The 24,939-nt window shown below is 48.8% G+C and overlaps 2 protein-coding genes across 9 annotated transcripts in view; one reads left to right on the top strand and one right to left on the bottom strand.

Annotated features, from left to right (window-relative positions):
• The window catches only part of TBL1X (transducin beta like 1 X-linked), a 230,767-nt gene extending 214,543 nt beyond the window's left edge, over positions 1-16,224 (bottom strand). For 4 of the 8 annotated variants that reach the window (XM_032619263.1, XM_032619266.1, XM_032619261.1 and 1 more), the window contains exon 1: positions 15,083-15,214. The gene's annotated coding sequence lies outside the window, so the exon portion shown is untranslated. Of the gene's footprint in view, positions 1-15,082; positions 15,220-16,205 lie in introns of those variants that run through there. The other 4 variants (XM_032619265.1, XM_032619264.1, XR_004347992.1 and 1 more) reach the window with 3 other exon arrangements.
• LOC116747761 (basic proline-rich protein-like) overlaps positions 1-16,376 on the top strand; it is a 53,281-nt gene extending 36,905 nt beyond the window's left edge. The window contains exons 2-4 of the mRNA XM_032620289.1: positions 14,296-14,433; positions 14,558-15,292; positions 16,068-16,376. Coding sequence (XP_032476180.1) covers positions 14,296-14,433; positions 14,558-15,292; positions 16,068-16,376 — 1,182 coding nt within the window. The remainder of the gene's footprint in view (positions 1-14,295; positions 14,434-14,557; positions 15,293-16,067) is intronic.
• Positions 16,377-24,939: the final 8,563 nt, after the last annotated feature.

The raw sequence follows: 24,939 nt of genomic DNA, 5'->3' as shown, positions 1-24,939 counted from the left end.
GAAAAGCCTTGCATTTTGGAAGCCCCCAAAGCAAGGCCGGCTGCAGGGGTGCAGGCGGGGAGAGGGCCCCCCCTCGGGTAGAAACAAGTGCCGCAGGGGTGCGGGGGCAGCTCCTGCTGGGAGATGCAGGGCAGAGAAGGGGACGCACGCAGGTAAGCGGGCTGGGGCCCAGGCAGGGAGCCCTGAACTTCTCAGGGGGCTCAAAGGTTGACCAGACGAAGAGAACAAGGGGTGGAGGCCTGGCTATTGTGACACCCTGCACACTGCACGCTCGGCACTCCGCACAGCAAATGAAAACCCTACAGAAACCAAGAGAAACCAAAACCCGGAGGGCCGTAAGCAGATGCACTGAAAGGCTGGGCTCATGGCAGCCACTCCCTTTCAGCACAGTCACCACGTGGAGAGTCTTTACTCAGGATCTGTCGCCCTCCTTTCTCAGTTCTTGGGGAAGAGATAAGGATGAAGCGCGATTTCCAGATCAAACCCCAGACGTCTCGTGTCATTTCGCTGTTTATTTGTAAATGAATACTTCTAAAGGAATTTCTTTTCCCTCTAAAGTTAGCTCCCAAAACCTTGCTTGTCCTTTGCTGTAGAAAAAGATCCATATTTCCCTGGAATGTATGAGGACGGAAAGATTTCCGAACTTCTCTAAGTCTGATGCGGGTTCTAGTCCTTCAACTTTACTAAGTCTTTAACCACGACATTCAAGCTTCTAAGTCAGGGTACTTGACCTCGGCACTAATGACCTCTTGGGTTGAGTAATTCTTTGTAGGCCTCGGGGCCTCATCCCTTGCATTATAGGATGCTGGGCAGCGCCCCTGACCTCTATCCACTAGATGCCACCGACACCCCTTCCCCATTGGTAACAACCAGAAAGTCCCCCAGACATTGTCCAGCATCCCTCGGGAGCAAAACTGCCCTTGGTGGAGGACCACTGAGCTAAGGTATATCCCGACCAAGATGGAACTTCCGTCAAAGTCAAACATCCAATGCCATGAAAGAAACAGGACGGGATTTCAAGAAGGAGGCAGCAGGGGCATAGAGGGCTGACTGCCCCTATGGCTGTGTCCTGGGTTCTCCAAGGACTGAGTCCATCACTGTAAACGCAGTTCCTTTTCCAGACTCCGCACCTGTCCAATGCAGCCCTTTGTGATTCTTCACGATTAGTATGACCTTAAATATACGACGAACTCCTCTAGCTTCACAGTTTGCTGACTACAAGTAAACGTTTCTCTCTCTCTTTTTTGGGGGGACGTGCCGCCAGGGCAAGCGGGATCTTAGTTCACCAGCCAGGGATCCAACCTGTGCCCCCTGCAATGGAAGCGCAGAGTCTTAACCACTGGACCGCCAGGGAAGTCCCTAAACGTAAAAGTTCTTTTCTTTCTTTTTTTTCAACATCTTTATTGGGGTATAATTGCTTTACAATGGTGTGTTAGTTTCTGCTTTATAACAAAGTGAATCAGTTATACATATACATATGTTCCCATATCTCTTCCCTCTTGCATCTCCCTCCCTCCCACCCTCCCTATCCCACCCCTCCAGGCGGTCACAAAGCACCGAGCTGATTTCCCTGTGCTATGCGGCTACTTCTCACTAGCTATCTACCTTACGTTTGGTAGTGTATATATGCCCATGCCTCTCTCTCGCTTTGTCACAGCTCACCCTTCCCCCTCCCCATATCCTCAAGTCTGTTCTCTAGTAGGTCTGTGTCTTTATTCCTGCCATATGACCCAGCAATCCCACTACTGGGCATATACCCTGAGAAAACCATAATTCAAAAAGAGTCATTTACCAAAATGTTCATTGCAGCTCTATTTACAATAGCCCGGAGATGGAGACAACCTAAGTGCCCATCATCGGATGAATGGATAAAGAAGATGTGGCACATATATACAATGGAATATTACTCAGCCATAAAAGGAAACGAAATTGAGTTATTGGCAGTGAGGTGGATGGACCCAGAGTCTGTCATACAGAGTGAAGTAAGTCAGAAAGAGAAAGACAAATACCGTAGGCTAACACATATATATGGAATTTAAGAAAAAAAAATGTCATGAAGAAGCGAGGGGTTAAGACAGGAATAAAGACCTTTTTGTCTTTTCACAGAGCTACTTACTTCCCGCATGGCTCCACCTTGAGAGCCTGCAACCAACCCATCACTATCCTGATCTTACAGGGAGGAAACCAAGGCTCCCCGTGCGGCCCTGCACTCTCCCTAGGTACCCCTCTCCTGGAGAGGGGGCGGGGAAGGTTCACTAAATCACCTCCCACCATCGGGTTCTGAGCAAAGGGAAATCTACAGAGACAGAAAGGAGATTAGTGGCTGCCTGGGGCTGGCAGGGGGCGCAGGAATGGATGACATGACATTCCTGAAGAGTGAGCAATCTTACTACGGAATGAAAATGCTTGAAACCTGGATGATGACCGATGACTGCACCACTCGGTAAACTGACTAAAAATCACTGAAGCTGTACACTTGAAGTGGGTGCTTTTCATGGTATGTAATTTATACCTCAGTAACACTGTTCCTGAAAATCAACTAGACCTTAAATGGGATTTAGAAATCTCCGTGAAATTTATCACCGCAAGTGGCCACCTACAGCCATCCCAAGGCAAAGCAAACATCTATGGCAAACCCAAATACAACAAAGTATCACATAGCTTGCAAAAGGAATGACAGCCCAACCTGAATCTACAGTGTGTCCAACTCAATACTAGGAACTACAGAACGGAACTGCCCAATGGCAGCAGTGAGGACAGAGAGAAATTCCGCTCTGATGAACATCTGGGCCACCAGAAACCCATACAGAAAAATACATTTCTTGTCCAAATATAGAACATTCAATGGAAAAGCAAACCCAACAGGTAATTCAAGAAGGTTGAACATACTCTTCGATAGCAAACTATGAACCAAACCCAAACTTCCCTTAAAGCAAAAGCCACGCAGAAAAATGGGACCCCAGGGCTTCCCTGGTGGCGCAGCGGTTGAGAATCTGCGTGCCGATGCAGGGGACACGGGTTCGAGCCCTGGTCTGGGAAGATCCCACATGCCGCGGAGCAACTAGGCCCGTGAGCCACAGCTACTGAGCCTGCGCTTCTGGAGCTTGTGCTCCGCAACAAGAGAGGTCGGGACAGTGAGAGGCCCGCGCACCGCGATGAAGAGTGGCCCCCACTCTCCGCAACCAGAGAAAGCCCTCGCACAGAAACGAAGACCCAACACAGCCAAAAATAAATATAAATAAATAAAAATTTTAAAAAAAATGGGACCCCAGCTTACCCCTCTATTGTGCCAGGAGCTGAGAAAATTAAAATTCACAAAGGACAGCTTATTCTGTGCACCATTTCATGGTTAAATATGAATTGGGAAATAGTGAAAACATACAGTCTCTAGTTTTATTCGGCTAACTTTTCTGGAAACACAGGATGATCAAAAAATTACATAATGGAATTAAAAACTATTAACTATTGGGTAGACAGAAGCTGTACTGACTGAGAGAAAAAGGAAATATTTCCATGAGCTAATCTTATCCTGTATTTAGTTTGAGTATACTAATGTAATTAACCAGGGGTGTACAATTTTGCTAACTTCAAATTTCCAGTTGTAAAGCCTCACATACAATTATTTGAACCACAATTGATTTTTATTTTTGTGGAAAGATGAAGATAGCTGATTTTAATAACCCAAGCTTCCCAAGAAGAGTAACTGCCTTCCTTGACAGAAATTATGTGAATGGTAATTCACAACACCACAAACTCATCTGTTTTTAGATCTTCCCTCAAAGGTTAGTATACTTGGAGATTTCACGTCCCGTTGACGCAAACATTTGGTGCTACTATTCCCCTACATTCCTGCTCTGTACACCTGTGCCTCTAATTCCCAGAGGGTATACACAGATCTCTGCCCTTCATGAGTACCTGAGGTATGCATTTAGGAAATCAAATCAAATTTTGTGCCCACTTCTGCGAACGGTCTCAGGATGGGGCTATTCTCTGATACATCTCTGAATATTATCTAGGGTAATTTGGCTGGCAAATAATCAAATGAATAATTATTAGAAAATTATCAACAACAAAGACAGAAAAAGATTCCTGTCCAGACCTGAAGTGACTGACCAGTGTCTAGCTGACCTGCTGGCAATAAGAAGTCAGGACCCGGACAAGGCTCAAGGAAACCGGCTAAAAGCAAAATACTTTGTGTAATTTCTCCCTCCTCTTAGATGGGCAGGCACAGGGCAGATAAAGGACATTCCCAAAGACTTTCATTAAAACTAAATTTGTTACGGGAGCTTAAATGTCCTGATCTCTGGAGAGCAGAGACAAAGGTGCATAATGTAGATGTCAAAAATTCTACTTCCTGGGAATTCCCTGGCTGTCCAGTGGTTGGAACTCCGTGCGTTCACTGCCGAGGGCCTGGAGGGCCTGGGTTCGATCCCTGGTGGGGGAACTAAGATCCCGCAGGCCACGTGGTGCAGACAAAAAAAAAAAAAAAAAATCTACTTCCTGCTTCTCCTCTCTTCACAGTAGGTGCCTTCTGAATATTACTGTAAAGAGAAGCAATCTTTTTTTTTTTTAAGTAGGAGATAAATATATCAGTTTACCAAACGACAAATGAATGTCCACGTGGATCATGACGACTGTGAAATGACCTGTGGTCCTGGTGCCCCGACGGTAACAGAGAACAAGACCAGCGTCAGCTTCCCTTTACATACAGAGCTACGCTGCAAACTCAGTATCCACAAAGGGAAAAACAGGCACAAACACCAAAAATCACACACAAAACCGAAGCTAACGTACCAATCATTTCAAATTAAACAAACAAAAAGGCTGGTGCGGAAACCTGGAACTACTTGCGGTCTGACACTTAGTGTCACGAAAACCAAAGCTTCAGCCGTTCTCAGCAAACGACCTCAGCCAAAGACCTGAAGTTTGGAGGTGAGTCCTATGTCTCCCCTCCACAGGCCACAATGTGGTCTGGGTTGTGAATGTAACTTTTGTATTTATTTACTCTCTGTTACACCAGTAATACAGCATCAACCAAAATGACAGTTTTCTCTTTTAAAAAGCCTCTAATGTGAAATGCAAAAAATAAAAGATTTAATAACAACCACGATGGATGAAATATGTTTCTGGAAGAAAACAACAACAAATAAACAGCCAGACTGAAGGCACCGAGAGACTTTTATCACAACCCAGTTCCAGCGCTATCTCACATCTTTTTAAAGTTTGAATCACGTATTTGACAAAAAGCCTGGTTCCTGGGAGCCCTGAGGGCATCCGTCAATGAAAGCAGCTGATTTATAAACAGAATTAAGTGATTAGGAAAACACTGCAACGTCATGAAATGCTTAAAAAGCACAGCATTGTTCCAAAGTTTCCTCCTGCACCTGCAACTGAGATATTGTCATCTGGTTCTGAAACACAAATATTTTTTCAGCTTTAAAAACACGCACAATCCTGTAGATCCAAAACGTGCACGGTACCCTGTCAGCGTGTGTTCTTTCTTCCCCAAATCGCATCATTAACAGCTGTGCCTCTGGAGGTATGTCCAATCTTTAAGCTGTCAGATCTCAGTCACAACACACGTGTGTGTATACACACACACACACACACACACACACACACACACATCGTGGCAGGTGAAGCCAGACGGAAAAAGGGGAATACATCTGTGTCCCACTTTATTCAGGGACTTCAATATCAGCCCCTCATCACCTCTGGGGACCCCATCAGTGATCTCTAGATGCTTTTTCATTGCATATCCCTCTCAGTGAAAACCTTTTAAGCATTAACTCCAACTCACGTAACGTATTAACTAGAGATAACACTCAACGATCATTATATGCATTTCTCATAGACCACAAATAGACATTTTGTAACTATTACATAAAAATAAATAAACAGAGAACTTAAGTTTCTTCCTGCACTCCAGTAAATCTCATTGTCACTGCCAGAGATATGATATCCAGTCCACTTGGGAGCCGACTCTGTGAATTAAAACCTGAGACAAGGTGTTTCTGTCACCCTCTGCCCCAACTAAACATGGAGACTACTGGTTTCAAGGAAATGTCCTAGGAGGCCCGTGAAATTTACCAGAGTCCCATGAAATCTATCAGGCGAGTCTAATTTCCACAGGCCTCTCCCCTTGTTCTCATCTGGTCTACAACAATTTCTGTGATGCACTGGACATGTGAGATCATTACTTCTTATTTTCATCAACTTCTGAGCTGAGTGCCCCTCCAACGCTGTTTCTCCTGGCAAGGCTTTTTGAAGAATTACGCTATAGATCTCTAGAAATTGTTGAAACTGGCACAGAATCATCGTGCATCTTAGAAATACAAACCTAATGTGATATTTTTTCATAATCAAATTAGGAGCTAAACCAAAGCGTGTCTCCCAAGACTGACCTGTGACTGTCAGAGACTGGCAACCGTTGTTTTTACGTTGATAACTGTGAATACTTGAGTCTTTACCAACACAGAGTTGGCATTCAAGTTTCAAGGGATTAAAATGCCTGATAAGATTCTGCTGGAAAAAGAACCTAAGGCAAGGACCCAAGTTTATTCTGTCTCCTAAATAAATCAAATGGTAGAGTCATCAATTCTCTACTCAGTTGCTTTTCTAAATACAACCTAAAACTCGGCAACCACCTGGAACTTTATAGGTGCTGAGAATTATGTTTGCATACCGGTGCTACAGATGTCTGCATCATATGAACGGGGAAACATCCCTCCAGCTCCACTTTCTCATTTCTCATCTTCAAACGGATGTCAAGGTAACAAGTGTACCTCGAAGGGTAGAGCTGACCCGGCTAAGGCTAAAAATCACCCCAACGCACTAGAAACAAAAAGCACTGCTCAGTTACACAGAATTTTCTCCAGTTCCCAATCGTGACTTACGTGGTCTTACCATATTAAAGTATCTGTTATTACTGATTTAAATAAAATGGCATCACATACAGTAAGCTTCTTTTGCCCGAATTTCCATCTATCGGAAAATTTAAACAAGCACAAGTGTTTGCAAACTGGATACCGGATGTTCACACAGACTCTAAAGCCCAATGACAACGGGCAAGTCTGTAACAGTTATGAGCCAAGCTCTCCAAGAAGTGGACAGTGTCCCTCTAGCCTTGCTTCAACATGGATGAGGTTGGGTGTCCAGGCTGCAGTAGACATGAGGAGAGTCTTCAGTATCTTGGAGAGAGAGAAGGTGATCCACGCCGGCGGGGGGGGGGGGGGGGGGGGGGGGGGGGGGGGGGGTGGGGGGGGGGGGGTGGGGAGAGTCCTCACCTCCTCCTGCCTCTGTATTCTCCCTGGGGGTTGGCGGAAAGTATTCCAGAAAGGAAAGTGCTCAGGGCTGGCTATTTGGGGTCATTTTCTGGGTTCCAGGCTCAAGAGAAGCAAAGAAAACTCTCATGTTTTCTTTTCAGGATTCCAGCTCCATCCACCACGATAGGAAAAAATGACAGGAATTCAAGGCAGAGACACTCTCTTCTAAACACTATGAATTTTGCCGTGAGCATTGTTTGTGCTTATTTTAGGGGGTCTCCTGAGACTGGGAAACGACAACACTCATAAGAGTTATTCAGAGGCACCCCACAGCCCAAAGCGTCTTCTGAACCGCTCGGGGTTTTTTTTTTACAGTAACTTAGCAATGTTAAGCTGAATACTGTTTACTTCAATCATGGGTAAAACGATAGTTAAAGCATGGAACATAGTTTACCCAAACTGCTAGTTAATATAAAACCACCATAATCCTTAACCTACAAAAGTGTTTAAAAAAAAAAAAGAGCCCACGCAACATTTAACGTGTGCCTTTTCCACATTACAATCCGCACACACGGGGTAGGAGAGGCCTCAAGATCAGCTCATCAAGCCTTTCACTTACAAGTGAGGACACACACAGATTCAACAACTTCACACAAGCAGGCGGGCAACCCAAGGCAGGACGCAACTGACCCAAACGCCAGGCGAAGGATCCTCTAGAAAACACAATATTCCTTATTCGATCACAAATAGTGAAATTACGACCCAAGGTAAAATTCCGGTTCACCACCACATAGAAACACAGATGTAGGAATTCATTTCTACAACAAACTAATGCAAACACAACTGGATATTTTTAGCACGCTTTACAGTCACGTTATCAACCCACTGGGAAAACCACGCCTCTTAATGTGTGTCCTGTTTTTGAAACTAAAGACATGAGTCTAACCTACTGAGACATTTTACATAGTACTGCTCCAGAAACAGTCTCTGAAGGTGCATCCAAAAATGTCCCATCTCAACTGATTCGGCAGCAAGGATCAACTGGCGTAGGAAATGCGCAAATCCTACAGGCAGCTCCAACAAGACACCTGATATTTTTTCACTATGATTTCTTACAAGTATTAAGAAACTCTAAGTTTTGGCTTTTCCTTGATTTTGATAAAATCCACAGTGCAAAATCATTCTGAGGAAAACACACGGGCACAAGTGTGCTACAGTATAAAATTCATGGGTCAAGCAAGGAAGGTGCTGGAAGAGTGGAGAGATTCACCATTAGGCATTTCATCCTGAGTTAAAATGCGATTACCAGGACCAGGACAGCAGAGCTGATGGGCAGGTGCCCCAGGTTAGGGGCTGAGGGAGTGGGGAGTATGGAGGGAAAGCACCGCGGACACCTCTGGGGTAACGGAATTTAGTTGTTTGGTATCCTGATGGTGGCGGTGGTTACAGAAATTTAAGCATGCTGAAATTCATAATTTATCATATAGTAAATTTAGGAAATATAGAGAGGATATACACTTGTCTGTATATAGCATGTGTGTGTGTTTGTGTGCGTATGCCAGCCCTGAAATTTAACTTCAGGGTGGGGGTGGGGAGGGGAGATAAGAAAAGCAAACAAGCCATTGTTGGAGACCACCGTAACTAAAAAAGATGTATCATTATTTTTGTCATCATTGGATATTTCCACACCAATTCCCAACTTCAGAGTAGAGGAAAACCTAAGGACACTGGGCTCCAAGCATGATAAGAACCCTCCTTCTGTTAATACAAGCCTGAGAAACAAATTTTATTTTCTTTCTCTCTCAAGAAGAAACCCAAGGCTAGAGAAGGTAACTGATGTGCCCAGAGGCAGTGAGTGCATGGTGAACTGGCTGCAAACCACGTTTCCCTGCGACCACGTCCCCGACCCCATGACCACAGGAGCCCACAGGGCCCCCAACCAGGCTGGGCTTGGCGCTCCTCTGGGGGGGGGGGTCACAGGACACGGGGCCACGGGCTGGCTCCGGAGGACCAGACTCCAGGTGCCAGCCGTGCCCAGCCCTGGAAGAGGGCCCCACTGCAGGTCCGCACCCAGCTGCCCCCCGCCCTTCCCAAATCAACTATTCACAGGAGAGGACAGGGCCTGAAACAGCAGCCAGGGTCCTGCAAGCAGCAAACACCTCCCACCCTGACCTGTCCCCGCCCACCTCCCACCCTGACCTATCCCGGCCCACCTCCCACCCTTACCTGTCCCGGCCCACCTCCCACCCCGACTTGTCCCCCCCCCTCCCAAACGGAGGTTACCCCGAGGTCAGGTTAACCGACATTTCGCTGGGCACAGAGAGGGTCCGAAAACAGGAGCCAGGAACCGGTGTTCCCCTGATAAATACCCAAGTCCCAAGAAGCAGACCAAAAGTGAGACCTGGTCAATCTGCAATGACATCAGCAAAACCAACAGGAAGGAGCCATGCAGGCGCGCTGGCATGGGGGGGGGGGGGGCTCTAAAATACTCCAGTTGAGACAGAGCTCAGGGGACTCGCAGCGCCCCCCCTCCCATCCCCAACACCTCCTGGCCTTGCGCCGCTCCCGTTTCTTTCTTCTCAAAGGCCATCCGCTTCCCGCCGCCTCCTTTCCCTTCTCATTTACCTCCTAATGTATCCCAAAATGGCCTATGGGAGCCGTGAGAACCACAGCGCCGGATACCTATCTTGACGTCCACCTGCCCGTGGACCTTGCTCGAAACAGGACTGCACAGCTGACAGCAGAACTCAGGGCTGGTGTCTCCACCCTAGCATCATGGGTATCCGGCGCCGGGTCGTTCTCTGGAGTGGGTCTGTCCCGTGCCCTGTGGGATGTTACGCAGCATCCACGGACCCCCCCCCCGCCCCCCCCGCCCCGGGATGCCAGGAACATCACCGTCCCCCTCCCCCAACGTGTGACAACCACACATCTCCAGACATTGCCAAAAGCTGCTTGACGGTAGGAGACCAAACTGCCCTGAGAACCATGGGCTGACTACAAGCTTCCAGAGTTCAACGCTGAACAGACGGCCTCCATGAACAACCATCTCCTCTACCTTCGTCTCTAAGACCCCCTTTCTCTCGAGCCTGGGAGTCGCGCTCCAGCTCGACCTCTTCCCTCCAAGGACCAAGAACAAACCAAAGCCATGGAAACGGAACCCAACTTCATCTATCAGAAGAAAATACTCTGTCCTCTGTTTTCAGGTTTAAATTTGCTCCGATTTAACTTTTCAATGGCTTCCAGTTCACATCTGCCATCTTCAATCGAGCAGCGGATTTTCCCAATAAGTATCTGACGGCGGCGATAACTGCACGGGAGGGCTTTGCAGGAGGCGGCCGCCTCCATGGCCAAGTTCCCGGGGAGCACACTCCTTAATGACGGCGTTTTCCCCCTGAGGTCTGAAACTCATTTTCTCAGGGCAGGCTCTCTTCTCCGTCTATAAACATGCTGCCTGTCTGTCCCTTCCCACCCCCAGCATTCATTTTGGTTGCTGGGTCTCGTTCTGCTAATGTGGCCAGGGCCATCCGGTTGGTCGAGTCCCATGGAAAGGATGTACAGGACGCAGGGGCCAAGGAGGGCCAGACCCGAGGGAGAAACTCACATCCAGTCTCCACTCAAGAGGCCAGTTACTTCCTTCCCACTAAAAATAGTTATGGAAAAAAAAAAAAGTTGATCTCTCCAACTTAAAAAAAAAAAAGTTTACAAAATGACTTTAGTCTTGCTTCCCGACTGAAATTATTTTTTAAATGTCTTGGGTGGTGAAAGATTAACAACTTACTGGAAGTCACGTACTCTTCTTTTTTACGGGAGAAAAAGGAGGCAAATGCAAGGTATCGGGGACACCACACCTGGGACGACGGTCTCGCCTCACAGGGCAGAGCGATCGTGCTTGTCCTCTGGCCCGGGTCAAGCCTGGCAATAACCACGTGTGCAGAGCCCAAGACGCAGACACCTGGCAGAAAGCTCAAAGAGGGGGCAGCCTCAGGGTTGGGGTGTGGGGTCCTCCCTCCCAATAGGTAACTGAGGAAGGGTCTGAATTCCTGACACTCGGGACATACGTGAGATGGCTCTTGGGGGCCTGGCTTCCCTCTGCAGGAACCCATTGCCTGCCTCTGGAAGAGAATCATGGATATCCCAGGTGTCTCAAAGGCTTGACAGGTCACAGCAGTCCTGAGACAAGGCAAGAGTGAGGACAAATGGCAGAGGGGTATCTGGGAAGTCACCTCTCACAGATGCAAAACTGGGTTTTCCCCCCCAACCACAAATAAAATTTCTAATAGGCTGCTATAAAAAAATACAAAAGACTATGCAAAGAACACACCAGCTAAGTAATAAAAATAACATCCTGACTCAGGGACCCGTATACAGGAAATGGGCAGCACTCAGCCACTTTTTAAAAATACTTTGACTATTGTTAAGCCTCACTCTGTTGGAAGGATTCCTGATCAGCCTTTTAATAACAGAAGATTTTGCCCTCAAGAAATTAAACCTTAAAACGTAAGACATAAACTTGGGGGGAGGAGTAGGTAGCCATGGTGAGCAAGGCTTTAAACGTATCAGATAAGGCCTCTAAATCACCTAAGGCCTCTAAATCACCTAAAAGGCCTCTAAATCACCTACGTGGGGCTTCACTGACGGTGACACCTTGGGCTCCCCACCATCCCGAGATGTGCGCCACGACACACACAAAGGCGGGCAACATGGGGACTGGCTATGCCATTTTTCAGATGGGGAAGCTGAGGCAGAGAGCCACTAAATGTCATGTCCAAGGTTAAATACTCAGTGAGAGACTCTAGCTTGGAGTTCTGGTTTTCTAACTCAAAAGTGATCCAAACCACCTCAATCTAAAAAACCACAGCTGTCAAATCTCACTGAAATCACTTTCCTAGGTCACCTGCTAGCTGAAATGGGCCTGCCTTTCTTTTTAATACCAGTAAATTATTTCAAACTCTTACAGCCTCTCCCCTCCTCCCACAAAAAGTAGACGAACTCTCTTTACTGCCTTCTTTATTAATCCTTACTTGCAGTAACTATAGAGAATCTCCCTCCAACAGAACGTTCTGCAAGTTCTGTGCTGTCCCAATATGGCGGCCATTAGCTACACACATCTACTGAGTATGTGAATTATGGGTAGAGCACTGAAAGAACAAAATTGTTTATTTTAGTAACAACAGAATTGTTACTGAATTTTAGTTACTTTGAATCTAAATATGCACATGTTGGCTAGTGGCTGTCACACTGGATAATTAAGCTATAGACGAAAACAATCTTTCCACTGTGGTGGACATTTCATGATTTCTGTTGAGATTCATCTAGGTGTATAAACAGATTTCAATGTAGGTTCTTCTGTGTGTGTGGGAGAGAGGGAGAGAGAGAGAGAGAGAGGGAGAGAGGGAGAGAGAGAGAGAGAGAGAGAGAGAGAGAGAGAGAGGGAGAGAGAAATTGTGTGTGTGTGTAATTTAACGAGCTTGTCTCCAAGTGGGAAGATTCACACAATGTATACACAGGAAGGCAAGATAACACCAAGCTTAAGAGGTGGGCTTTTGGAATCATAAAATCCTCCCTCCACCATATATTAGCAAGTCAGTGGACTGTGAAGCAGGACGGAAATAACTGCCGCACACAGGGCATTAAGTGCGTGTAAAATCCTCACTGCATGGCATTAGAGTAACATTAGGAAAATGATTCTACCTGCACAATACCAACAGCTAAAACTTACAGGCAGCTCTGTAGTTTTCAAAAAACTTACACTTACATTCCCTCTTTCTGTCCTTGCACTACCCAATGAGTACCACGATTTCAGTTCCCGTTTTTATTTTTACACATATAGAAAACGACACTCAGAAAAGTTACAGGACTTGAAGGTCAACGGTAGAGCACAACAACAGGGTGGGCCCTTTCACTAGTTCAGGCCAAACGGGGACAAAGGCTGCTTTTCTAGCAAAGCGTGGTGTCCTGATGCAGGTGGACTCCGGGGCTCTATTCCCCTTTCTGCTGGCTAGCGCTGAAACCCTCCTAACAGCCCACCCTGGTAGACTCATGAGGCCATCACACAGATGAGAAAACTGAGACTCCCATGGTTAAAGGTGAGACTCGAGACCAACTAGGACACCACACACTTCATTTAAACACCCAAACTTTTGGGAGGGGTGAGCTTGGGAAGACTTAAGGGTCAAGGTGTGAAATTTAAATGGGGGGTGTTGACAATTCCTGGAGTGACTTAAGCCCCGGACAGAAACACAAGAAGAGCCAGCCTCAGAAGATCCAGTGACACACACCCTGCTGTGCACAACAAATCAACACCTTAAGTCTCCATTTTCATCCCACAGGTGTGCGTTCCCTTCAGGTCTGGAATATCCTTAAGGGGCGATCTTCATAAGTGGGTCAAGTGATGCACTTCAACTTTTCATCCCTGGACTCATTATCCAGCTGTGAAGTTTTCCACGAAAATCTGCCGGACGTTTGAGATATTAACATCCCTTAACATAAAAGCGTCATCTTCACGTCTCAACTGTTCCATACTCAACATTCGCCCTCCACCCCCATCGCGTCTTTCCTAGGAATGACTAGTTGTAAACTTTTCATAAAATCGTCCTGGGCCATTTCCTACCCCGAGGCCACCGTTCAGGACTGAAGAGGGGCGCTCCCCTCCCCCTCCCAGGCTGGAGTCCCGCCCCTCCCCTTTCAGGTTAACCCAGGGACCCAGGCTGCGCTCCTGGAGAGAAAAACATCCAGCAGTCAGGTCAAACCACATGTGACAAAGCAAAGCAGAAACCGTGGCACAAGGGATAGAGCATGGAGCTTGTTTCTTTGGGGGTTCTGCTCTACAACATCAGCGACAGAAAAGAAAAAAAAAAAAACCCACCTCCGACTCTAACTTTGTGGAATTTCCAAAGCGAGGGGCTCGGAAAATGCGAGGCCGTGCTAAGAACGAGCCCCGGCGCGGGCCTCACAGCGCACGGACAGCGCACGTGAAGGGCAAGCCCTAACCCAGCGCCCGCAGGCCTCTGACAACCCCCAACTGTCACAGACCCGGCGACCTCCGGCGACCCCCGAAGGCGCGCCCCACCCCGTTCCGAAAACCGGCCCCCGTGGGCAAGGTTCCCCTGGGGAGCAGCGCCCGGGACGCGAATCTGGAGGCACCCCTCCCCCAGCCCGGGAGCAACAGGTCTGCAGCCTCCCCAGGCCGCGCTCCGCTGACCCGGCCAGACCAGGGACGCCCCCCGTCCGCCGAAGTCGCCCCCAGCCCGCGCTCCTCGCTCGGGCGGGGGATCTCCCGACTTCGTTGACAGTTTCTGCGCCTCGGAAACCGAGCCGCCCAGGGCCCGCGCCGCCGCGCTTCCAGCCGGCCCGGGACTGGCCGGCCCGCGCCCGGGGATGAATGGGGCTCCCCTCCCCCCACGGGGGATCCCGCGGCGGCGCAGGTCCGTCCAGCCAGCCCCGGGTTGGGCAGACAAAGGGGCACCGGGGGACAAATCGAGCGCTTCCTCAAACTTGCCGGCCGCCACCCCTCCCCGAAACAAAGGAGCCCCCCCAGCCTCCGCCCGCCCCCAACGCGCCGGCACTTTGGGGAGCAGCCAAAACGGGGTATTGTGCAGCCTGCAGGGAGCACGCCGCACCCCAGCCCAAGCCCGGGAGACACTGGGGGACCTGCCCCTCCAGAGCCCCGGAGGCGGGCGGAGCGTGCGGGAGCCCCGGGCCGCCGGCCTGACCCCGGAGAGAGGGAACCGCTGGCCCCCACGCGGGACAAGTTCGCGCCACCCCGCCCCACCCCGGGCCCGGCCGGCCACCCGGCCGGCCGAGCCCCGCACACTCACCTCGCCGCGAGCAGCGCAACTTGCGGCGGCGCCGCCGCCCCGAACCTCCCTCCGGCCGGCCGTCTCCGAGCCCGGGCCGTGCCGCGGCCGAGGAGGGCCCGGCTCCCGGAGCAGCCGCGCGCCGCCCCCGGGCCGCCCCCGCCCCGCCGCAGCCGAGTCCCCGAGAGGCGCGGGAGCTGGAAAGTTTCGGATGCCGAATGGCGGCCGAAGGCGCTGCGGCGGCGGCGGCGGCGGCGGCGGCGGCAGCAGCGGCGGGGCGGGGGCGCTGGCGGCACCTCGCTCCCGAGCGCAGAGAGTGCGGGGGGGGGGGGGGGGCTGGGGCGGGAGCGGTGGCGGCGGCAGAGGGCGGGACGGCGGGAGGGACCGGCACGGGCAGTGACCTCCGGGGGGAGCGGCCGCCAGCGCGCCGACCCCGGCCGGGAGGACTGCCAGGGAGGCCGCCTCCTCCGCCGGGTCGGCCCCTCCCCCCACGGCCCCCAGCCCGCACCCTCCCCCACCGCCCGCGGACTGGAGCCCGGGTCCCCCCCCCGAGCCCCCCACACACACGCCCGGGGGGGAGGGGCGCGGCCCAAGCTGGTCCCTCCCCCACGGAGGGTGAAGACACCAGGCCTGCCCTCCCCCACAGCCACGAGGGGGAGAGTCCGCCCCCAACACTGCCCCTCCCCCAGGGCTCCAGGGAAGACTCGCGTCCCGGCCCGCCCCGCCCCCACGGCGGGGTAACCTGCGACCCTCCCCCGTCCCTCACCCCTGACTCTGCTCTCCTCGCCGCGCCCGGAGTGGCTGAAGGGAATCCGGGTCTCTAGTGTATCCGAACCCCGTCCCTCCCTCGTGGCCTCCATGCGGGCGGAAGGAGACGCAGGCCTGTGCCCACCCCGTCCCAGGCCCGGACCCAGCCAGCACGGGACAGGAGCCTGGTCACCAGCACCGCGGTTTCCAGGGGAAGGGGGGAACCGGGCCACCGCTGTTACCCTCCCCCACCTCCAAGAAGCAGCCGCCCAGCTGCCCTAGCAGAACCCCTGCAACCTGCCTGAGGACGCCGCTCCCTCAAAATCGGCGGCCGGGAGGGCACCCCAATGGTCTCCTCCCCTCCCCGGAAAAGTGGGGGCCCAGGGGGAGCCTCGACCTTTGCAAAATGCCTCCAGCGAAGAGCCGGCAGTGCGTGGGGAGAAAGAAACTCGGGCCCAACGGGGTGGAGGCTCCCGGCGGGGGCAGGGGGAAGAAGCCGGGCCCTCGGGCCTTCTCACCCCCGCCCCCGCCCGGAGGCGTCGGGCGTCGGGCCCCGGCCAAGTGCTAAGGTTGCCGCAGCTCGCTCGGCCCAGCCCTGGTGAACCCGAGGACCCAGCGCTCCTGCCTCCCCTCCTGCTTGGTGACAACTGCCCCCCACTAGAGGCCTGAGTTCACTTAAACAGACATCTGCACCCACCCGCCGGCACCTTGGGTGTCTACTTTGCCGAACATTTTAGAATAAGTTTGCCCCTCCCTTTGGTGTATAAGGAGCTTCACCCCAAGAGCCCGGTACACACTCAGCGTTTTACACTGGAACCTCACTTGCTCCTTGCTGGGATACGGGGCCATTTGCTGTACTGGTTCTGCGGAGAGGGGGCCCGAGGTGAGTGTTTAAGGGGCTGGTCCTCCATCAAAAAGGCAGACTAAAAATTATGCTGCCAAATATTGCTGTGAAACGTCAGTGATGTAAAACGACGGTTGCTGCACATTATTATTAGAGCACATCAATAGAAGATACACTTACACAGTCTCCATAATTGTGAATCAGCAGAATAGATTTTGCCTTATTTTGTATCAGTTGCCATTCAAGGCCCCCCAAAAGGACGTGATGGGACCTTCCCTTGATCCTGCCCGTCGTTGCTCCCGGGCTCCTTGGGCTTGTGAGGACTGACGCTGAGGTATTAACAGGCAATCGAAAAACCCGGGGGGGCAACAGAAAACCCGAGCGAGCTCCTGATGCAACCCTGCCCCGGTTACACGTGCTTCCCTTCCCCCACCGCCTGCTGGTGGGAGCGCTGCGTTTTTTCCGCCTGTAGGGTCACATTGTGGTTGATTGATTCTCCTTTCGCCGTGCTCAGTCATTCAGATTTGGAAAGTAAATAACAAGTTGACATCATTACAGCTCTCGGCTTTACTGGGACACGGCCCCCGGCTACCGCACACTCTCGAGTAGCCGCGCAGCCAAACTGGCCCACTGGCTTGCCAGCCGTGCTTGTCGTTCGCCGCTTGGAAATTGCGAACTGAACACGATGAAAAGGTTCCTTGGTATGTTTTGATTACTTGGCAGACGCCAATCATTTAAAGTATGAGAAAGTGGTGGAAATCCTCGCTTCCAAACTAGGACCCGGTGTGACCACTTTTTTTTTTTACAGCTGGTCTTTCGTAGCTAACAATGCAAGGGAGCTTGGAATCCATCTTGCCTGTTTGATCGTGTCCCAATAATCCCAACGGTCTTCTTGCAAGTATGGAGTCGAGCACTTTTATCACAGACTCCTAGGAGCCCCCAGGGACTCTGTAAGACCTCAGGCAGGAAAGGCGACCCCCTACATTTATCCTAATAACACCGAGAAATTCCACCTTGTGAATGCTAGATGGGTGGTAGGAACGTGTTAAATTAGACTATCTTATTTAATATGTCTTGCAGATTTTTCGAATGGTGTAAGAAAAAAGGGGGGAAAGCACATTAAAGTCGAGCAGGAAAGGAGCTAGTGCGTTCTGACAAAAGTATAAAGGTTAATTTGGAGGCCATGAGCAGCAAGGATCTACACAGGTATCCACTGCACAATATCTATATTCCAAACAAGTATTTTTGCTTGCTGGTGCAGAGAGCTGGAATACAAGAATCCGCTCGCAACAAACGCAATCAGTATTCCCCCTAAAGAGTAGCCAAATGTTTAATAAAAAGGCAGCAGGAACCCACACAAATATAGTCAACTAATTTTTGACAAAACAGCAAAGGTATTTCAATGGAGAAAGAATATCCTTTTTAACAAATGGTGCTGGAACAACAGACATCCATAGACAAAACAAACAAAAAACTTAATCTAGCCCAGACCTCAAGGCTTTTCACAGAAACTAACTTAAAATTGATCATGGGCCTAAATGTAAAAAGCAAAAACATAAAACTTCTAGAAGACAAGGTAGGAGAAAATCTAGACGACCTTGGTTTTAGTGAGTTTTTAGATACAACACCAAAAACACGATCCATGGAAAAAAAAAACTGATGAATTGGACTTATTGAAATTAAAAACTTCTGCTCTTCGAAAGACACTGTTAATGGAAAGACAAACCACAGACTGGGAGGTAATATTTGCAAAATCCATATCTGATAAAGGATTATATCCAAAATATGCAAAGAACTCTCAAAACTCAACAATAAGAAAACAATACAGAATAAAAATGGGCAAAAGATCTGGAAAAAGAAACAACTCGCCAAAGAGATATACAGATGGCAAACGAGCATATGAAAAGATGCAGAGTATCACATATCACAATGAAATTGCACATTAAGACAAACTACGGGGAATTCCCTGGCAATTCAGGGGTTAGGACTTGGTGCTTTCATTGCCAGGGCTGTGTTCTGTCCCTGGTCTTGGGAGTAAGATCCCACAAGCCACGCAGCTCGGCAAAAAATCAAACGCCAACTGGATGCCGAGCAACAGGAACTCTTACGCACTGCTGGTGGGAATGCAAAACGTAAGACCACTTTGGAAGACAGTTTGGCAGTCTCTTACAAAGCAAAACATACGATCCAGCAACCATGCTCCTAGGTATTTACCCAACTAAGTTGAAAACTTATGTCTACACAAAAACCCACACAGGAACGTTCAGCAGTTTTACTCACCAAACACCGAAAGCAACCAAGATGGTCCTCAGCAGGTGAATGGATAAACAAACTGTAGCACATCCATACAACAGAATATCATTCTGCAATAAAAAGAAGTGAGCTCTCAGGGCATGTAAAGACAAGGAGGAACTTTAAATGCCTACCACTAAGTGAAGGAAGCCAATCTGAAAAGTCTACATACTGTATGAGTCCAACTCTACGACATTCTAGAAAAGGCAAAACTGAGAAGATCAGTGGTTGCCAGGGGTTCTGGGGATGGGAAAGAAGGGACGAATACGGGGAACACAAGGGATTTTCAGGGCAGTCAATGGATTCTGCACGACACTGTAGTGGCAGACACATGACATTTTGCATTTGTCCAAACAGGTAGACCTGTACAGAACCAGAAGTGAGCTCTAATGTCAGCTGTGGATTTTATCAGTATTGATTCATTCACTTTAACAAATGTACTACTCTTACACAAAAGGTGTTAACGCTGGAAGCGGTGTGTGGGAGCAGGAAAATTGGGAACTCTCTGTACTATATGCTAAACCGTTCTGTACATCTAAAACGGCTCTTTAAAAACAGTCTATTATTTTTTTTTAAAAAAAGACAGTAGGAAGAGGTGTTAAACTTCTCTTGAGAATTACCGCCCAGTTTTCATTGAATCCAATACGTAGTTTCATCGAGGCCCATCTGATGTTCTACGGCTCCTCACACATAGGCCGGTATTTGTTTCCATGACTGGCCTACTCACAAAGGCCTGAGAGTCCAGGATTCATTCGTGTGCTCCACGGCACGGTGACCTCTCGGGGATGTTTGCAGAGCACGTCTCAGCTTTGAGGAAGCATCCGCCACAAGCAGAAACGAAGAAGGGGGGTGTGCTCACCAACTTCACTTACAAACCTCCGGCCGAGGTTTGCTTCAGGGCTTGCTTCTAATTTTCCTCAGGGAGACTGGAACCGAAACTACAAAGGGAGCTGGTTGTATCAGGTGGTAGCCCGTGGTGAACGTACTTGGAGAAGTAAACAGGAGTGAGGACAGAGCTTTCCATCACCTGCCTTGGATGTGAGATGGGGTGGGTGGTAGCCCCCTCTGCTACCCTTGACCTGGCTAGGCATCCAGTCTTTTTTTCAAGATAGGATGTATTGTGTCTCCCGCCTCAAATTCATATGTTGAAGTCCTAACCTCCAGCACCTTAGAATGCGACTGTTTTTGGAAAGACAGCCTTTAAAGTAGTAAATAAATCAAATGCAGTCATTAGGGTGACCCTTCCTTATCCAATCTGACTGGTGTCCTTATAAGCAGAGGAGACTGGGACACAGACATGCACAGAGGGAAGACCATGGGAAGACACAGCAAAGGAGGGAGGACGCGGGAGAAACCCACCCTGCCGACACCTTGACTTGAACTTGCAGCCTCCAAGACTGTGAGAAAATAAATTTCTGTTTGTTTGTTTGTTATTCTTTTGGGCTACGCCGAGTGCAGGATCTCAGCTCCCCGACCAGGGATTGAACCCATGCCACCTGCATTGGGAGTGCATGGTCTTAACCGCTGGACCGCCAGGAAGTCCTAATAAATCTTTGTTATTTAAACCACCCAGTCTTCGGTGCTTTATTATGACAGCACAGCAGACAAATGCATGTGAGTTGTTGCTGTTTTTTTTCTATTTGGAATGTCACATTCAGTTCACATCCTTTGAATACTGAAAACACCTCGCATTGGGCATGGGGGTGTCTGTGCTCAGTGTCGAATTTGATCCTCCCCGTAATACCGGAGGGCAGGGATTTTTATCTCCAATGCTCAGAGTACAAGACTTGGCCCAAGAGGTTAAAGGATTGAGAGGAGGGGGTTTGTAACCACTTCTATGCCCCAGACCTTCTTTAGCAAGTTACTGACTATATTGATTACCACTGCATAAATATACATAATAATATACATAAGATTACAAGGAAACTTGATTCTGTAAAAATACAGTTAAATTAAAAAAAGAAATTCCAATGTCATAATACATGTGCTTCTTTCTCAGTACTTCCAATCATAAGCTCTAGAGGTGGTACTAATAACTTCTGTCATTTCAAAGTAGTGGTGGGTACAAATAAAATCTGCTTCAACTCTAACCTGCTCTGAAAATACATCAGACTTCTATTGGTGGCAAATTGGTAATAAATCAAAGATAGTTAGTGCTACTGTCATCTCCTCTGTAGTCATAGCTGTCAGAAATGCTCAGTTTGGGTTAACTGCAGAGGTTTTCCCCATCCAAGTTCATGGACACCCTGCAGTCTCTCCCTGGGACCTACCTGCCAAGGGAGGAAGTGCAGGCTGCATCCCATGATTCTCTTTGGCCCTCCTGCCTACCTAGACTCATCCACGCCACCACCATGGACCCCCTCCCATGACTCATGGGCCGGGACCCTAGAGTGAGATGACTTTAAGGGGATGCCAAAAGCTTACTCTTCAAGATAAGTAATATTATAATGCCATATTTTAAAACTCTAAATTCAGGCCAAACAACGCCTCCCTGATGAGCAAAATATCAAAAGGTGTTATAAAGACAGGTTCTGGGAAGGAGTCATTAACAAGACGGGCAAAATTCCCTGCCCTGATGGAGATTCTGTGCTAGGACAGGAGCTGGCAGAGGACAGCTCTGATACCTGTTTTTGCACAGCCTGCAAGCTAAGGATATGGGGTTTCTTTGGGTTTTTTTTTTTTTTTTTTTTTTTTTGCGGTACGCGGGCCTCTCACTGTTGTGGCCTCTCCCGTTGCGGAGCACAGGCTCCGGACGCGCAGGCTCAGCGGCCATGGCTCACGGGCCCAGCCGCTCCGCGGCATGTGGGATCCTCCCGGACCGGGGCACGAACCCGTGTCCCCTGCATCGGCAGGCGGACTCTCAACCACTGCGCCACCAGGGAAGCCCTAAGCATACGTTTTTTTAAAGACTGGGGAAAAAGATCAAAAGAATAATGATACTTTGTGAGATGGAAATGATGTAAAATTTGAATTTCAGTGTCCATATAAATAAAGTTTTATTGCAACACAAACATGCCTACTCCTTTCCAGCTTACAGCGCTGTAATAGCAGAGTCAAGTGGCCCACGAAGCGGGAATAACGTTGACTATTTGGCCTAGAAACCCTTGTTTCTAGGAGACTGAAGGACTCAAGGTTGCTAACCTCTTCCTAGGAAAAGTGTTTTCTTTATTATAGTGTGTTTTCAAAAACTTTTCAGAAAAAGTTAAATTAAGGAACACCCTTTTTTACATATTTAAGAAAAAGGAGGAGGAAAATGATGGTGGAAAAGAAGCAGAGGGTGTTTTTAGGAACCAAGCCCATCCTGTTTGTGGGTGGGGTTGGATCTTAGAAGAGCAGAAATGCGTGGGGCCAGCCACCCACTCAGAGAGGGTAGGGGCCATCCAAAGGACTCAGCAAAATTAAATGTATCTTGATAGGAGCAGATGCCGATGAGCAAAGGAAGAACCGAGCTGACAGGAGCTATATGTCTTTCCTACGTAACAGTTTTCTTATAGTTTTCTAAACGTCTTCAAAGACAATCTCACCCATTGTCATAGCAACCTATGATGTGACTGGGGAGATACAATGGCCATCATACTCAGTGTACAGGGGAGGCAAGTTGAATCTCACAGAGGTTAGTGGCTGTATCAGTTTCCTCTTGCTGCTGTAACAAATTACCACACACTTAGTGGCTTAAGAAAAACTTATTATCTGACCATTCTGCAGGCCAGAAGTCCCACATGGGTCTCACTGGGCCAATTAACATTGAGCTGTTGGCAGGACTGATTCTTTCCAGAGGCTCCAGGGGAGAATCTGTTTCCTTGCCTTTCGCAGTGTCTAGAGCCCAAGTTCCCCGGCATGTGACCTCCTTCTGGTCTTGTCCTCACAACACACCATCCCCAGCTGCTCTTCCCCTGCCCCGCCCCCTTCCAATTTCAAAGATCCTGGTGATTCGATTAGGCTAAACTGTCTAATCCAGTCTAAACTCTCCATTGCAAGATTCTAAATTTAACCACATCTGCGAAGTCCCTTTTGCCACAGAAGGTGGCATTTTCACAGGTTTCAGGGGATCCAAGTGTAGACATCCTTAGAGGACCGTATTCTGCTTGCCAGAGTGGCCCAACTCCTCTGACTCCAGAACCGATGGCCTTCCTAACACAAACCACGTTGCCTCTCAGTCCGTGAATAATCTCATAGCCCACCCACCCAGCAACTACCAATAACAGAAGCAGAAAAGGCTGCTGCACATGATGGGTTAAGGTTCCGATTCCCCCCAAATAATACGTGGCTGTCACAGTTACAAAATAGCGGGAGATTATAATTTTCAAAAGGCCCTTCCCCCTCCCTCTCTCTTTTGGTAACCGTATTTCACTATAAGACATAATGTGTTTTTTTTTCCCTCCCTTTGTTTCCACTTCTGCATTTAGTGTTTAAAACTCGCTGCGGAGAACAAGCCTGGGAGAGAGGATGATTTTATAAATAGTAGCTGCACAAAAATCGTCTCCCACGTAGTCAAGCTCAACACCACTTTGACAAAGAAAACCAGCAGGTTCAAGAAACGCACAGGTGAAACTACATGGAGGCGGGACATCTGCATTTTTCTACGGTGCCTTTGTCAGAAGGCCTTTTTGAGGTTGTTTTCACGAAACGAACAGCCACCCGATAAGATCATACACATATATGACATGCGCACAGACAACCCAGCCATCACCTCCTACTTAGCCACCTAAGAGAAGTGAAAATGTAGGTTCACACAAAAACCTCTACACGCGTGGGTTGGTTTATAGTTGCCAAATCTGGAAACAACCCAGATGTCCTTCGGCAGGGGAAGGGACAAGCTCACTGCGGTGTATGCCTGTGTTGGAGCACTAATGAACCCTAGAAAGGAACAGCTTTGGCCTGTGCCACAACATGGATGAATCTCAGCTGTAAACGGAGAGGTGAGAGAAGCCACATTCAAAGGGCGACATTCTCTATGATTCCATTTATCCGGTGTTCTGGAAAGTGCAAAACCACCGGGACCAAAAACAGATCATTGGTCCCCGGCGTTGGGCACACGCAAGAGGTGGACAACAGAGGCCCACGGGGATGCTTTGCGGGGGGTGACCCAGCGGTTTTGTATCTTGATTTGGGCGCCGTCACATGACAGTAAATGTTGGTCAGAACTCGTAGAACTGTATTCTAGAAGGGTGGACTTTATGTAAATGACACCTCAGTAAACTTGACTTCAAAAAAAAAGGAAGAAAAGAAAACCCAGCAGATTCAAGGAATGCACCATAAAACTCAAAGGAAAAAAAAAAACTCAAAGGAATTTGAACACAGGGCTTTTCTCCAGTACCTGTGTAAGAAACTTTTTTTTTTTGCTGTTATTTTCACTAGATCGAGGACATTTACTGAGATCAGATATATGTCATCTGTGATTCTTAAAATGTCGGTAAGGGAGAGAGGGAGAGAAAGAACATCTTAATATATTTTTGACATAGTAATGGGAATCGGTCACATTTCTAGAAATAACTGTTTTGGATCAAACCCTCCCCAGTCACAGAAGCCGACAGTGGTACACTGCCGTCTAGTCGCTCGGGTGTGGGGCTGACCTGTGCGGTCAGTCCGTTTCCAAGGCACTGTCTGAGCCGCGGCTGAGAGCACAGAAGTGCTCTCCTAGCTTTCCGTATTTTTATGGAAAGAGGACAAAGACATGATAGCCACTAAATAAATGATTCTAAACGAATGATCACAACTACTAAATACAGGATTTCTAGCTTAAATATGATTCTTGTTTTAAGATATATTAATGTCTGTTGAAACATTATAGGCAAAGAAACGTAAATAAAAACTTGAGCGTGTCCAAAACCCCATAAGCCTGGTCTAATCATGAGAAAAACAGGAGACAAACCCAAATTGAAGGACATTCTATAAGATACGTGACCAGCATTCCTCAAAACTGTCAAGGTTGTCAAAAACAAGGAAGGATGGAGACCCTGTCACATCCCAGAGGCATCTAAGGAGACAACTAAAT

The sequence above is a fragment of the Phocoena sinus genome, chromosome X (assembly GCF_008692025.1).
Source record: "Phocoena sinus isolate mPhoSin1 chromosome X, mPhoSin1.pri, whole genome shotgun sequence".
NCBI classification, from domain to species: domain Eukaryota; kingdom Metazoa; phylum Chordata; class Mammalia; order Artiodactyla; family Phocoenidae; genus Phocoena; species Phocoena sinus.
This window is presented reverse-complemented; position numbering and strand designations above follow the sequence as displayed.